Below are 17,318 nucleotides of genomic sequence, written 5' to 3'. Positions count from 1 at the left end.
CGCCCTCAACTTTTTCTTCCTCTCTCCCTGCCCCCTCCCCTTTCTTTCTTTCTCCATGCCCCTTCTTTCTTTCTGTCTCCCTACCCCCTTTCTTTCTGTCTCCATGCCCCCTTTCTTTCTGACTGTTTTTCTGTCTCCATGCCCCCTTTCTTTCTGTCTCTTTCTCTCTCCATACCCCCTTTCTTTCTGTCTCCCAGATCCTCCTTTCTTTCTGTCTCCCTGCCCCCCTTTCTTTCTTTGTCTTTCTCTCTCTATGCCCCCTTTCTTTCTGTCTTTCTCTCTCCATACTGCCTTTCTTTCTATCTGTTCCCCTTTCTTTTTGTTTCCCTTCTTTCTTTCTTTGTTTCTCTGTGCCTACCCCCTTTCTTTCTTTGCCTTTCTTTCTCCCTGCCCTCTCCCAAGCCACTGCCGCCATCGGGGAACAGGCCCCCAAGCCACCACCGCCGAGCTCTGAGCTCTCCCTGCTTCCTGACGTCATAAAGAGGACACAGAAGCGCCGGACCGACCAGCCTTCCCCACCCATCAATTCTAATGTCGGAGAGGAAGTTCTGGGCCAGCCAGGTAGCGATTCTCTAGCCCGGAACTTCTTCTCTGACATCAGAATTGATGTCGGGTGGGGAAGGCTGCTCAGCCCGGCGCTTCTGCATCCTCTTTACAGCGTCAGGAAGCAGGGAGAACGCAAAGACAACGCGAGTCTATCATGGAGCCCAGGATGGGCTCAGCGATCAACTTGCGTTGCCTTCGTGATCTACTGGTTGATCGCAATCAACCTTTTGAGCACCCCTGTTGTAGAGGAATTTAGTTTGTTCAATGAAAGTTCTTGGCTGATTGTTCATATAACATGAAGTGCACTGCTTTATCACTTGTTTTACAAGTGAGTAAATGTAGAAATTTATTTCCAGGAATTTTCTGTCTACTACTTATTGTTGTACCTCAATCATATAAATATGCTTAAAGAGTCATTTGCATACACAGTAAACTTCTAGAAGTAATAAAGAAAAGGGTGCATATGAGTAAAAGGGAGGTTTCCAAACTGATGTGTCCAGCCATTCTATTAGATTAAGACATTATTTGATCTAGTGTGATGCCATCTAAATGATGTTCCACATATGGATAGAAGAGAGTTCTGATTTCTCTTAATGAAGACTACCAGAGATTAACAATAATTATAGACTAAATCTGGAATGAAATGAGTTACTTTTACAATGCAATGAGGACTGATGAAGCTTAATTTTTGTGAATCTTATAGCCAGAAACTGTAGGAGTGTGCTATGTATTTTTTCCTTCACACGAAACAGTCATAGATGGCGCTCACATAGAAGGCCACCTGTAAACCTCCGAACATTTTTGGGAGAGTCCTTGTCTTTCATCATGAAGCCAAACTATGCAACCATCCTATCACATGGAAGCTTTGATATCCTGCCAAAGCTTAGAACAGTTCTCAGTGGCTAACAATTAAAACAAATGAATAAAAAGGAAAAAACTCCATAATGTACAGGAAAGACCTATTCAATTATTCAAAAAAGGAAGGGGGGGTTGTGGTGAAAGGATGTGCCTATATGCTTCCATTCAGACCTACAATATGCAGAGATATTTATGTGCCTTGCTAATAAATATGATCATTTTGAGGAATATCCGCAGGCTAGTTGAAAAAAAGTTTTTAGAAGAATCTTGAAAGCTTTAAAGCTTGAAAGCTTTAGATGTATATAGTTTGGAAGTTTATTCCAAAAACTAGGCGCTAAATAAAAGAAAGCTTTGCATCGAGTAGATTCCCAGCAATATTAATCTATTGTCTTGGAGAGATCTAAGCACTCTGGATGGAGTGTAGGGAATAGTTAACAAATTCAAATAACTAGGTTCGAGAGTATGAAATGCTTTATGTGTTAACATTAGAACTTTAACATTGAATGCAATATGAAACTGGTAACCAGTGATATTATAGAAAAAGTGGTGTTACATGATCAAATTTGCTCTTATGTTCTAACAATTTGATAGCTCTACAGTATTCTGCAATTTTTGAAGACAGAGGTTTGCAGATGAAATTCCACCTAAGAAATTTGTTAGTGATTTAAAAAAATACAATTTGCCTTGGACGAGGAGAAGGACACAAACAGTGAGGTGAAAAAGTCAGAAGTTTTCCAGTCATTAGCAAAATTTATTAATTCTGATTATATAGTAGAATTCCTATTCAGGAGGACACTTGACCATGTTTTGGCAAAGCAGCTTGTGTCAGGAGTTAACAAGAGACCTTACAAAAGGATAATGTAAAAACTGAGCAATTGTAAACCAAAGGCTCAGGTAAGCAGCCTGACATTCAAGGACAAACAGCGTCTCCTAAAATTTCTGGAGGAATACCTCTCTCTTTACACAGAAGAACCACTGTCAAATTTCTCCAGAAATTATGTGACCATCTTTTTATACATGGATACATAAGAGATTTTTATGAATGATGGATTATTTGTCTGCATATGGATGGAATTCGGCACCATATGCTACTGGCATATATATTGCAACCACAGACACTAGATTTCTTTTGTCTAGAAGATTCCTCTGAGTAAGTGATGCTACACTATAAGGGAATTTGGGAATGCCGCAGTAAAGACTTTCCTATTAATAATAAATGAAGTTTGGGGGCAAACATAATGGTTTACTAAAGTTCACCATTTTCTCCTAAGGGGGAGGGAAAAATAGAGAAAGCTAAGGTTCTGCAGCAGTGCCAGAATCTCCAGCATTTGACCAGAAAGAGAAGCATTTTGACCTTTTCCTATCAGAATTTCAATGCCAGTGACTGGCTAAAGCCTAGTACTGAATTTCTGGGTTCATCAACAACTGTGGAAGATAGCTGGCCTGTCTCTCGTGGTCTGAATATCAAGCCCTTGGGCAATAATTTTATAAATGCAGTGTGTGTAGAACTGTGTTTTATGCACCTGATTACAGGGGTCTTTTACAAAGCTGTTGTAGCTGCACTGAAACCCATTTAATTGTGTTGCATAGACCATCAAGAGAAACTAGAAACTTCTACTTATTTGCTATTCCAAAAATTAATGGGTGTAGATATAAGACTTTCTTAGATAGGACCCTAGCATTTCAAGCTGGTAGGCAACAATCTTGGTTAGGTAAATGTATTCAGCAAGCTATGTTATCCTATTGCAGTTTTCGGAAATTAATTATGACCACTTTGTTCGATAAGTTTATTACTTAGTGAGTTTTATTATTGAAATTCTATTTTATAAATATTTGTATTATTTACTGTATTATTGTATTTCGCTGATTGTCCAGCTCTTTTTAGTGTAAACCGCCTAGAACTTTTAGTTATGACGGTATAAAAGAAGTTATTATTATTAAGGGTTTTGGTGCATTTCCCGCAGCAGCATCGTAATCATGGCTTTGCAAAAGACTTCCTATGTGCTTATGAAATCACCTAAGGTTATACTGTGCATGCATAAAACTAGGCACTCATAAACCACTGCACTGGTAAGTTGTTTTTCTTTTATTTAAAAAGCTTGATGACAACATAACCCATCTATTCAAGATCATCATCCGTTGAATTAGGTTTAGGGCTTTTCAGTGATTACTAGTTAATGGATTATTAATAGGACAGAGGTACTCCACTTAATAACTGCATTCAGATGGCCTCCATCTAGTTTGTACTGTATTCATATATAGCTCAAAACATAGCTATAAAAGAGTAAAGAAATGGCAAGGTCCGGTTGCTATAGTATTTTTGCAAATGTGTTTGAATAAATGGCAGTACTACTTTCTGTTTGGCCATTTAATTTGGAGAAGTACAGTATATATATTTTTTTGCATGTAAATGCAACAAATGTATAGAAGCATATACAGCTAAATCATGCTTTTCAAGTATCAAACATAATAAATAATAACATTACACAAGCAAATATAAAAAATAATGGCAACTCTTTGTAGCTTACGGCATAGCAAATGAAGTTTACTTAGTTTATACATTCAAATGAAACCAAGCTTTGGAAAATATGGGTGAACAAGTTGGCCGCCACATTTTTTCTTGTCTTCTATATCAAAAACTCCTGAGTAGGACATACTAGGATATATTAGCAGGAAATGTTTAAAGTAATTTTTTTATCGGTTCAGCCAGTTTCTAGTAGACATATCTGTTTTACAAATCATGTTACATAACATGAAACAAAGCCACAGAAAAAGAATCTTAGGGGAATCCCAACCCTTACATGTCTCTCTTCTGTAATGCTACCACATGTATAGTATATGTCTATTCCTCTCCTCCTTCCCAACAAATAGATGTAAACACATGTGCCAGAAAATGAAAATAACAAAAAAAGGAAAGATAATAGACATGCAAGGAGTGCATAAAGTATACAATATAAAATGCACAAGCCAAACCCCCTTAAAAAACCCCCAAAAGAAATAAAACAAACAAAAGAAATAACCTTCAAGAAAAGTATATACAAATAATTCCAAAAGTAACTCTTACCTTCTTCTGTCATTGTGTCATAATATTTTAGTTTTCCATATGCTCCAAGCTCTACAACATTACAGTAAAAAACATAATGGTAAGGAACCAGTAGGAATTTAAGAAAGTGGCACGATTACTAGTGTGTTCAAAGAACTTACCAGATCAGTAACATTCATGCAATGTGGGCTGTTAATATGGCACAGAACAGGTCATTTTTATTCTATGCTTAGAAGTCATTAACATAACGTAAAAATTTAGAAAAGCAGTGACTGTTTTCTCTCCGTATATGCAATGGATACTGTCACAGGAAATGAACATCATTTCAACATACAGAGGACCAATGTTGATTGCAGCTGCTTTATTAAGAAGAGGCAACAGAGCATGTTAACTGTTAAGTTACTGCAGAATTGTGACCAGAATGGGTGTGGAATGAGCAGGGACTGAGAGATATGGAGGGGCATTTTCGATATGTCTAAATTCGATTTTGTACTTTTTGCAAAAAATACATCCAAAAATCCAGTGCCAAATATGGTCATTTTTGAACCAAAAAAAATCTTTTTGATTCGAAAAACACCCTATTTTAGATGGCTTTGTGCTCAGTGAGTCTTTCTTTAAGGTCCATTTTCAAATAAAAAACATCTAAGGAAACACACACAAAAACAAGCCATTGGGATGTCTGCGGGCCAGCAGTCTTACTAGACTGATCACACGGATATCCTAGCAGAGCAGTGAGACAGCCTAGAAGGCACTGCAGTAAACTTCACATATAGTGTCCCAGGGTCACATTATAACACCCTTATATTCTATAGTGAGCCTTCCAAGACTAGCAAAAAAAAAAAAAAAAAAAAAAAGTACTGTACCCAACTGAATACTACTACAATAGCCCTTATAACTACAGGCGTCACCTCTATGTGGGTTAAGTAGGTATTATGTGGGTTTTGGGGCACTCACACTTTCCAGCACAAGTATACCAGTTAGAGAAGGATATGGGCCTGAGTCCCCTTCTCTACAGTTAGAGAATGACACGGGACAAAATTGTCCTCGTCCCCGCAGGAACTCATTTTTCCATCCCATCCCAGTGAGTTCTGGCCTTCTCTGTTTCTTTGGATGCAGAGAAGGCCTTTGATCGTGTAGAATGGTCTTTCATGTATCAAGCACTAGATTGGTTTGGAATTGGTTCTGGTTTTATTTCAATGATTCAAACCTTGTATAGTTCCCTTTCTGCCAGAATATATATTAATAATACTTTTTCAGAGCGTTTTTGTCTGGAGAGGGGAGTTAGACAAGGATGTCCCTTATCTCCTTTGCTTTTCAATATTGTTCTGGAACCCTTGTTGTTGGCTATACAGCAGGCAAAGGAGATACAGGGGATTCCTTATACAGGTTGGAAATATAAGATCTCTGCTTATGCAGATGATATCTTGCTTCATTTGAAGAATCCTGAATCTACCATTCCGCATTTACTGGAATTGATTGATAGATTTGGAAAATTTTCTGGTTACAAAATAAATTGGAACAAATCAGAGGTTCTTCCATTAAACGTGCACTGTGTAATAGGCTTATTTGATCCATTCCCTTTCTTTTGGAAGGAAGAGGAAATAAAATATTTAGGTTATTATAATCCATAGAACATTGGAAGATACAATGACAGTAAATGAAAAATCTTTGTTGCTGAAAGTCAAAAAAATGTGTTAGCATTAGAACCCATTACATCTTTCTTGGTGGGGGAGAGTTCAATCCATCAAAATGATGATTTTACCTATAGTTTGCTACCAAATGAGTATGTTGCCGGTTTATTTTCAAGGGTCCTTCTATAAAAAAAAAATAAATATATATATATATATATATATATATATATATAAAATCAGGCTTAGTGCCATAGGTAGCATAACATTTAGGCACACCCATTTAGGCCACAGAAAACCAGGCCTACATGAGTGCTCCTATGTTATGTGCAAATTGGATATGCCCACGATCCGCCCATGCTCCTCCCCTTTTGAGATTTATGCACCAGAAGTGATGCACCCCACATTTGCCTACCAAGTTATGCATGCAAATTCTAAACAGTGCCAATTAGCATCAATTAAGTGTTAATTGCACTGATTGGCTTGTTAAACAATTAACGAACGCAATAGGTTACCATATACAGAATTTGGGGGTTAGGGTGTAATTTTACATAAGTGCTAATATTTATTGCTGATTCCATGTAGAAATTATTAGACTACTGGCACATATGCTCATACCTGCCAGATAATGTACCTACAGGCTGTTCTCTAACCACTTGCACATACTTAATTAGTGTGCAGTATGCAGGTGGGTGCTCACATGGATGGGGACAGGGCAGAAGGTGGGTAGGGCAGAAAGTTACATACATGTCTTGCAGAATACTATAAGTTACATGTGCATGTTCCATGGGTCTGCATGTTTATACCAGCTGGCATAGGTGCTCATGCTTAATGTATATACACAGTTATGCTTGTTAGAAACATAGAAACAGAGAGACATGACAGCAGATAAAAGTCAAATGGCCCATCCAGTCTGCCCATTCGCAGTATCCACTTTCTCCTCCTCTTCCCAATAAAGCCTATGTGCCTGCCCCACACTTTCTTGAATTCAGACTGTCTCCACCACCTCTACTGGGAGACTATTCCATGCATCTACCACCCTTTCTGTAAAGGAGCATTTCTTTAGATTACTCCTGAGTTTAACACCTCTTAACTTCATCCTATGCCCTCTCCTTCTGGAGTTTTCCTTCATTTGAAAAAGAATCATCTCCTGTACATTAACACCACAGATATTTAAACATCTCTACCATATCCACACTCTACTGTCTTTCTTCCAGAGTATACATATTAAGATCTCTAAGTCTGTTCCCATACAATTTATGAAAAAGACCAAAACAACATGGGATGAACACAGAGGATTGCTAATTAAAATATGAATGGGCTAACTTCATGGTCTGAATCCCTCAAAGGAGATGGTTTGGATAGGCTGGAGTGAGCTTCAATAGCAACTCCAGTAGCTGGAAACTAAGGTCAGTATCAGGTAGACTTCTAAGGTCTATGGCCCAGAAATAAAGAAAAAAAAAGACATTATAATTTAATCAAGAAATAATTACAGGGCAGACTGGATGGACCATTCAGGTCTTTATCTGCTGTCATTTACTATTCTACTATGTTACTATCGATTTTGTAGCAGCCTTCTGGATCTATTTATATTTTTTTGATGGCTTAGCTGGTTTTAAGAAAGGTTTGGATAAGCTCCTGGAGGAAAAGTCCATAGTCTGTTATTGATAAAGACATGGGGGAAGCCACTGCTTGCCCTGGATTGGTAGCATTGTATTTTGCTATTCCTTGGGTTTTGGCCAGGTACTGGGACCTGGATTGGCCACCATGAGAATGGTCTACTGGGCTTGATGGACCATTGGTCGAACCCAATAAGACTATTCTTATGTTCAAAGTAAGCGCGTACTTTCCTTTATAGAACACTTTCCTACCTGGTACTCTCTAGCTGTCTACTATTACTACTTATTTCTATAGCGCTGCTAGACGTACAGTGAAGACATACAAGAGACAGTCCATGTTCAGTAGAGCTTACAGTCTAATTAAAGTGTTATTGTTGACAGACTGTTCTTTCAGTATTTCTATGCTATTAATAATTAAAGAATGCTTATGAACTAAATTATAGGTTATGCATTGATTGTAAACCGCTGTTAAACCATGTGTATAAGGCAGTATATAAAGCACTTGAAAAGAACAGAACAGACAAACAGAATGAGTAGGGAGCTAGGGAGCTATTAAAGAAATTTATGCGGATTTCTTAGGCATGTGCACATTAACAAGCAAGTGGAGGCTAGGAGTGAAAAGCAACCTCGAAGAAGTGAGCCCTTAGACTGGATTTGAAAACTGCCAGGAATGGAGCTCGACGTACTGACTTGGGCGGTTTGTTCCAGGCGCATGGTGCAGCAAAAGAGAAGGGACGTAATCTGGAGTTGGCATTGAAGGAGAAGAGTTTATTTAGTGCAGTGCTATAGAATTGCCCCACCTCGCCACCCCCCCCCCCCCCCCGTGTTAGCTGAAAAATCTTACCACACTGATCTTATTAAACAGGACACAGAATGCTGTCCAGGTGTACAACACTACCTCCACAGGAAAAGGGAAGGGGGTTTGGATTTTGCACATGACTTTTTCCACTTGTAACCTAAGGCAACTTACATTCAGGCAAAGTAGGAATAAATCTATTCTTAAAGCCTCATTGTTAAAAAGTGACTTCAAATGTATAGATCTTCAGAAGTAGCTGGAGGGCGCCCACTGTAGGCACTGGTTATGGTGCCTGATTTTAGTCTACTCTATAAAGAAAAGTAAGCACCTAATTTCCTTTAGAGAATTCTAATGCAAACAGCTTACATTAAGGTGTAATCCCCAACACCAGCTCTATGACTGGTGCAAATGCTCACAGGTAGATGTAAACACGTACATGACAAAATGATAGAATTCTATAATTTGTGCATATACCTGTGTGCTGTGCCCAAGATCACCCATGCGCACACCCAACGACAAAGGACACGCTACTAAAGCATGCTGTCTACTTTTTCCCTAGGTGCTATTCTAGAGGCCACTTGAGCCCATAAATGATTAGAATGATAATATTTACATGCTCGTCTGTGAGCAGCCAGGTTTGCTCATAGGTGGGTAAAAAGTACATGGGAAATGACACATGATGCAAATTTTATTAAAATAGTTATTTCATTTATTAATTGCCATAATGATCCTCAAAAGATTGTTTGCGTCACCGGGAGATCTTTACAGACGCCAAACACTGGCATTCTGGCAAAGAATCTCAACCTGATAATTCGTTGCTCCCCAATATATATTTTCTGTCCAGTCTGACATCGTTCCTTGTTAACCAATCACCTAACAGAAACTGTCTTTAGATTTGGACAAAGAAATTCCTTTACAAGTTTTTCAAACTCAAAGACAAAGTTTTTAAAATCATATTTTTGTTTACATTAATTTCTGAATATGCATAAACATTTTATAACATACCCAATGCCTTTTTGTCATTCGCGAAACTTAAATAGGACTAGGACCAAATAAGTCTGGATGGCTGGGATGTGACATTGTTAATTTACTTGGCAAATGAAACAGTTTTTCAGATTTGACTTGGAAATATTAAAAAGAACACACTGACGGATTTCCCTACACCTAATACAATGTAATAAAGCAGCAGTTTGCATATGCAATTATGGACCTACTTACAGATCCATGAATATGTAAATAGATGAGAAAAAGTACAGGGGAATAAATACATTAAACCTTCTACAGAAGAAGTGAGTTCTGAAGGGTCAATGCTTTAATCCTCTACTTTTTTGGGGAGGGGAGGAGGACACTACTCACTCATGCTTGCCTCATGTTTGTACTCATGCTGGTCCCAGGGAAACATTTTATTTAGGGCCTGATAGATTGGGAAAAAGGCTCAGTAAATAAGTCATTCAGTATCCTTCCTGCCACTCTCCTCATTCTCGGTCTCCTAGAGGCAGGCAGCTCATTAGGACAGCAGCTGTGTCAAGTATCTGTGTCTGGGGATTTCAGCAGCCACAGGAAACTCACGGAGGCTTGTCAGACTCTAGCAAAAAGATTTGTCATTGTATTTTGGTAGGCTTATTCTGTACACAAGGAAATCTTGTGAGATTTTTTTTTTTTTTTTGTATTGCTATGGGGACCGATGCGGGCAAGAGAAGCTTCTGAAAGCAGGCTGGTCAGGACAAATGATGCCTTGCTGATGAGTTTGGAAAGATTACTTGCAAAATCTCCGATGTTTGTAGCCTGAACAATAGTTTTGCTCGACAATGCTGGTGACTGGAGGGGTGGGGGGTGGGGGGAGGGGGTGTGGGTGGAAATCACATTTACTGTAGATGCAGGTTTCTTTTTTGCAAATATTTTTGCTTAATTGATTTTATACTAGTTGCTTAGTGATATGATTAATTAGCTGCGTGGCTACAAAATTGCTTTAGCAAGCTGGTTGCCTGGATACATGATTGGTTGATAGATTTTCATAACCACCATTTTCCTTATTTTGTCCCAGAATCAACACCGAGTATCCAGGACACATGAGAAAAGACTGAAAGTGACGGAGAAATGTATATTTTACAGGCTATATGTAAGCATCAGAATGAAGATATGGTGCTGCCTACCTGCTTTGGTGATTCTCCCATAATCGTCAACTAGGTCATCCAATTTCATCCATAATCCAGCCACAGATAATTGACTACCTCAGATGCTCTGAAGGCTTAGAATCCATGGAGCCAATGTTCAAAGCGAGTTATGTGTTTGCCTATCTGCATATTTTCAGCTCTTCTACTGGTAACATTTGGCTGCTTAACTAAAAGGATCCTTTCACTAAGCTGCAGTTAAGTGCGAAAGCGTGCTTATTGTAACTTGAAAGTTTACTGCAGGTTGCGATCAGGCATCCTTTGATAAATTTCTGATCTGCGCGCACAACCTAAACATATTTTGCATTTTTCCAAAGATGGGGCACGTTTGGGGGGTGGGGTGGGGAGAAGGCCTTTCTGTGCTAACTACATTACCACCCAGTGAATAGCACAGGATTTAGCGTATAAGCCCTTTCCCTTAAATTTTATAAAGTTAGAAGCCTTCATCAGCACATCTAGCCAATGCAGGCACCTAACTTAATCGATTACTAGGCTTAATTGATGCCAAAAATTGGCACTGAACACCTCATAACTGGCATTAATTGGACCTAATTGAAAGTTAGGTGCCTAACTCGAGAAACTAGATTCTATAAAAGGTCCAAAGCGCATAGTTAAGAGTAGGCATGGTTAGAGGCAGATTGTGGGCGCGTTTTCAAGTTAGGCAACTGTTTTTGACTTAGGTGCCGCTGTGCGCCTAACCTAGGCATAGGAATTTAGGCCAAGAAAACTCTGGCATAAATTCGGTGCACCTAAAAGGAAGCCTAGCCACACCTAAGGCTGCTTAGGCAGCACTAAGCATGATTCTGTACAGTTTGCCTAACTTTTATAGAATAATTTTCAAAAACAAAATCCCTCAATCGTGAATAATCTTATTCTCAATAAAAGTGTAATATATTCTTAAATGCTAATTAACAATATTCATGTGCTCATAGCTGAATACTTCACAAGGGCGCCATGTAGTAATGCAATACCACCTGTGGTAATTTTGCATTAAAGTGGTAAAGAGGCTTTCTACTTAGCTTCCTGATATAGCTCTAGTGAAACACGGCTCGTGCTGAAGCCAGGGTTCACCAGCTAAGATAAGTGATCCAATATTTATTATTGGAGATAACATTGTGAACATCTTGAAAGCTTAGCCTTAGTGCTAGTAGCAATATACTATGATTAGAATTTTATGCACCCCAGGTAATATTGCATTATCGCATGGTGCCCTTGTGAAGTAGTCATCTACTAGCACATGAATATTGTTAATTGTCATTTAAGAATATATTATTCAGCTTTATTGAGAATAAGATTATTCACGGGTGAGGAATTCTGTTTTTGAAAACATTATTTTGACCTCTGTCCCATCCAATTCAATTGTTTGGATTTAAATCCCCGTTTGTTTTTGGAACATAACTTTTATAGAAGGGCATTTAGTGATGCACTAGTCGGCCCCAATTTTAATGTGACATATAGAATTGGGGTCTTACTCTACAAAACAGCTGTCGTCAAGTGCTCCCATGCCAATTTCTTTCAATGGCTGCGTGCTAATGGCAACATTACCACATGGCCATGAACAGGGAAAATGGAAATAAAATCAGCCATTTTACAGCTGGAATAAAAATGGTTTTAGCGCACAGGAAAAAGCCACTTTCTACCGCAGTTTGGTACAAAGATCCCTAAATGGCCAGACTTCATCTCTAAGGTAAGGGGCAGGCTTCAGAGAGGAGGGCAAGAGTAGCTGGCAGATATGTACTTAGCAGAAATATTCGATCACACCACCAATAAAATTATTCACTTATTTTAGGCCCTGCTAAGCAACAGAACCAAATTATTTGGATAGTAGCTGGCAAGGTCAGAGTTTCCACACTTACAGATAGTGTGGTTGAATATACTGTACAAATTCATGTTTTCAAGTTTCAAGTTTTTATTAATATTTAATAAATCGCTTATTCAATTAACTAAGCGATGTACAGCTTTATAAAAACATAGGTTGTGAAACTAACAGGGTAATACACATCTTTTGACTCTAAGACAAACATGAGACATGGGGATAGCGGGGAGAAGTTACAATTTTTAGTTCAAGAGAGAGAACAAAAGAGGGAAAAACAAGAAGGAAGGTAGCAAAATAATGGTTTAAAGTTTCGTGTTTTAGGTCTCGTTATTAGATCTTGAATACGTCTTTAAAAAGATAAGTTTTTAACGCTTTTTTAAAATGAAGTTGTGTGTTTTTCTTCTCTAATGTACTGTGGCAGTGCATTCCACAGGGCTGGTGCTTAACTTTAAACATTGGCTACCCAGGCTGAAAATGAGGCCGTTTTTCTTCATGTCTCACATGGAAATCAACTGGTTCAGATGAGCTCCTTTGAAATCCTAGTGAGGTCAGAACACACTGTGATATCATAGAGCATTTTGAAGGCTGCCCTGCCACTGGTTAATGTCGAGCATTTGAAAGCTCTGATGCTATTGGTTTAGTTGTTAACTAAATCCAACCTTTTGCACCTAAAGAGGAAACTAGGTAACATGAAAAGCTCTTGCATCTTGTTCCTCAGCAAGCAACTCATCCGATCTCAAGCCTGACAGATCCTTGCATGAAAGGCATTGTGAATTATATGTATTAGTGAGCTACTGAATGCTACAGAGCTATGACTGCAGGGGAGCACATATGAAGCCCTGTTTAATTAAAGTGACTATTAAAACTCTAATTAATTGAACAAGTAAAATGCCACTCCAGTACTTGAAGATTTTACCAAGATCTTCTTCTATCACCACCAATTCCTCTGCCTGTCTTATGGAATCTTTTCTTCAAGAGTTAAACCAGTGGTTTCAAGTTTCAAGTTTAATGGTTCTTTTGATTAATCGCTTAATCATAATTCTAAGCGATGAACAATTTAAAATACATTCAGTGGGAAACAATACAATACAAACTTTAAACAATAACATAGGATTAAAGATTAGCTCAACATATTCATAACATAAGGTAAAAAAGGGGATGTGAAATATAATTCAATATAGAAAAGCAGAACAAAAAAGGAAAAGTACACTAGGGAAACAAAAAAAAGCATAATATAATACAGTAAAATCAATGGCCTAAGGGTTATAAGATTAAATACCAAAGGCATCGTTAAAAATAAATGTCTTTAGATTACTTTTGAATTTTCCCAGATCATGCTCCTTTCGTAAATAAATTGGAAGGGCGTTCCAAGTCTGTGGAGCGGTTACTGAAAAAATAAACTGCCGTCTTGTATTGATAATCTTAAGCGAAGGAATATTTAGTAAATTTTGTTCATTAGATCTTAAAGCTCCGTTTGGATAGTATGGAATTAATAATTTATATATAAATGCTGGAGTTTTATTGAGAAGAGATTTAAAGGTAAGCAAGCAAAGTTTATATGTTATCCGATGAATAACTGGAAGCCAATGTGCATTTTTTAAAAGCGGTGTAACATGATCAAACTTTCTAGATTTGGTTATAAGTTTAATGGAAACATTTTGAATAATTTGAAGACGTTTAATTTCATTCAATGATATTCCCTTAAAAAGTGCATTGCAATAGTCTATTTTAGAAATCACCAAAGAGTGAATAAGAATATTTAATGATTTTGGACATAGAAATTTTGAAATTGATCGAATTTTACGTAACCTATAGAAGGTAGTTTTAACAATATTACTGATGTGATCATGAAAATTCAATTTGCTGTCAAAAGTCACCCCTAAAATTTTTATATTATTAACTAATTGTAGGGGGACATTTTTTATAGTACCGTATTTTCGCGGATATAACGCGCACCCGTGTAAAACGCGCACACGGGTATAGCGCGCAGAAATCACGATGACATGTACAAAAACTTTTGTATACCGCGCTCACGGGTATACCGCGCATGATGCCCGACGCTCCTTTCGCCCGCCCTGACTTTCCGTGCGCTGTCCCGACTCTCCGTTCACCCCCCCTGACTTCCGTGCACTGCCCTGACTTTCCGTGCGCTGTCCCGACTCTCCGTTCACCCCCCCCTGACTTTCCGTGCACTGTCCTCCCTTGAAGTCCTGTCCCCCCTTGAAGGTCTGTCCCCATCCTGAAAGCCTGATGCCCCCCCGACGTCCGATACATCCCCCCCCCCCGGCAGGACCACTCGCACCCTCAACCCGAAGGACCGCCGACTCCCCAACAATATCGGGCCAGGAGGGAGCCCAAACCCTCCTGGCCACGGCGACCCCCTAACCCCACCCCGCACTACATTACGGGCAGGAGGGATCCCAGGCCCTCCTGCCCTCGACGCAAACCCCCTCCCCCCAACGACCGCCCCCCCCCCCGAAGAACCTCCGCCCGTCCCCCAGCCGACCCGCGACCCCACTGGCCGACCCCCACGACACCCCCACCCGCCTTCCCCGTACCTTTGTGTAGTTGGGCCAGAAGGGAGCCCAAACCCTCCTGGCCACGGCGACCCCCTAACCCCACCCCGCACTACATTACGGGCAGGAGGGATCCCAGGCCCTCCTGCCCTCGACGCAAACCCCCCTCCCCCCCCCCAACGACCGCCCCCCCCCAAGAACCTCCGACCGCCCCCCCAGCCGACCCGCGACCCCCCTGGCCGACCCCCACGACCCCCCCACCCCCCTTCCCCGTACCTTTGGTAGTTGGCCGGACAGACGGGAGCCAAACCCGCCTGTCCGGCAGGCAGCCAACGAAGGAATGAGGCCGGATTGGCCCATCCGTCCTAAAGCTCCGCCTACTGGTGGGGCCTAAGGCGCGTGGGCCAATCAGAATAGGCCCTGGAGCCTTAGGTCCCACCTGGGGGCGCGGCCTGAGACACATGGTCGGGTTGGGCCCATGTGCCTCAGGCCGTGCCCCCAGGTGGGACCTAAGGCTCCAGGGCCTATTCTGATTGGCCCACGCGCCTTAGGCCCCACCAGTAGGCGGAGCTTTAGGACGGATGGGCCAATCCGGCCTCATTCCTTCGTTGGCTGCCTGCCGGACAGGCGGGTTTGGCTCCCGTCTGTCCGGCCAACTACCAAAGGTACGGGGAAGGGGGGTGGGGGGGTCGCCAGGGGGATCGCGGGTCGGCTGGGGGGCGGTCGGAGGTTCTTGGGGGGGGGCGGTCGTTGGGGGAGGGGAGGGGGGTTTGCGTCGAGGGCAGGAGGGCCTGGGATCCCTCCTGCCCGTAATGTAGTGCGGGGTGGGGTTAGGGGGTCGCCGTGGCCAGGAGGGTTTGGGCTCCCTTCTTGCCCGATATTGTCGGGAAGTCGGCGGTCCTTCGGGGTGGGGGTGCGAGTGGTCCTGCCGGGGGGGGATGTATCGGACGTTGGGGAGTCGGCCGGGCAAGAGGGCTTGGGCTCCCTCTTGCTCCGATCGTGGATGCGGGTGCGGGTGGGAGCGCGTGCGAGCGGTCGTTCGGGGTGGGGGTGCGAGTGGTCCTGCCGGGGGGGGGGGGATGTATCGGACGTCGGGGAGTCGGCCGGGCAAGAGGGCTTGGGCTCCCTCTTGCTCCGATCGTGGATGCGGGTGCGGGTGGGAGCGCGTGCGAGCGGTCGTTCGGGGTGGGGGTGCGAGTGGTCCTGCCGGGGGGGGGGATGTATCGGACGTCGGGGAGTCGGCCGGGCAAGAGGGCTTGGGCTCCCTCTTGCTCCGATCGTGGATGCGGGTGCGGGTGGGAGCGCGTGCGAGCGGTCGTTCGGGGTGGGGGTGCGAGCGGTCCTGCTGGGGGGGTGAATCGGGCGTCGGGCGGGGTGGGAACTATGTTTAAAAACTTTTGTATACCGCGCTCAGGCATATAACGCGCGAGGGGTATGCGCGGTAGGTAAAAACGCGTATAACGCGCGCGTTATATCCACGAAAATACGGTAATAGGAGCAATGAGAGTGAAACTTTCTTTCCATGGGAATAGCATAACATTAGTTTTTTTAATGTTAAGTGCCAATCTGTTCGTGTTCAGCCAGTGATAAACTAGATCAAGTTTCTCACTAATCTCTAGGATATCAGACATTTTATTAGTATCTATTGAATGCAGGAGCTGGATATCGTCTGCATATGCATAAACCTGAAATCCCACAGATTGACATAAAGTGATTAAAGGGGAAAGAAAAATACTGAATAATAAAGGAGAGAGGATAGACCCTTGAGGAACCCCGTGAGTAGTTAATAAAGATTTTGATGTTGCATCTTTAAAGAAAACAGTAGAAGTACGATCTGTTAGGTAAGATTCAAACCAAGAAAGAACTTGATCTGTAATGCCAATGGATTGAAGTCTGTCAAGAAGAAGTTGGTGATCGATCGTATCGAATGCCGCAGAAAGATCAATAGAGATTAACAGAGTTGATTGGTGGTGATCTAGAAAGTATTGAATAGAGGTGGTTATACCAATCAATGAAAGTTCGGTACTATGGTGATGTCTAAAACCCGTTTGGTTAGGATGCAAAACATTAGTTTTTTCCACAAAATCTGAAATTTGATTGAAAACTACCTTTTCTGTCAGTTTTGCCAGAAAAGGAATATTAGCTATTGGTCTATAATTGGATAGGTCTTCAGAACTAACGTTTTTATCTTTGATGATAGGACGAATGATGCATTTTTTCCACGTCAATGGTACCGTGTTTTGACTCAGACTTTCAGTAATTAAAGTATGAATGAAAGGTCCAAAAATATCGAAGTAATGCTTTAGAATGAATGGTGGAATTAGA

At 41.3% G+C, this 17,318-nt stretch overlaps 1 protein-coding gene across 7 annotated transcripts in view; it reads right to left on the bottom strand.

The window, feature by feature from the left end:
- SLC24A2 (solute carrier family 24 member 2) overlaps positions 1–17,318 on the bottom strand; it is a 478,660-nt gene that overhangs the window by 88,053 nt on the left and 373,289 nt on the right. For 6 of the 7 annotated variants that reach the window (XM_033919559.1, XM_033919567.1, XM_033919576.1 and 3 more), the window contains one exon: positions 4,469–4,519. The exons of the other annotated variant lie outside the window; for it this stretch is intronic. In XM_033919559.1, the coding sequence (XP_033775450.1) occupies positions 4,469–4,519 (51 nt within the window). The remainder of the gene's footprint in view (positions 1–4,468; positions 4,520–17,318) is intronic. 7 annotated transcript variants of the gene reach the window in all.

The sequence above is a fragment of the Geotrypetes seraphini genome, chromosome 1 (genome assembly GCF_902459505.1).
Source record: "Geotrypetes seraphini chromosome 1, aGeoSer1.1, whole genome shotgun sequence".
In the NCBI taxonomy this organism is placed as follows: domain Eukaryota; kingdom Metazoa; phylum Chordata; class Amphibia; order Gymnophiona; family Dermophiidae; genus Geotrypetes; species Geotrypetes seraphini.
Note: the sequence above shows the minus strand (reverse complement) of the source record. Positions and strands in the feature narration are given on the sequence as shown.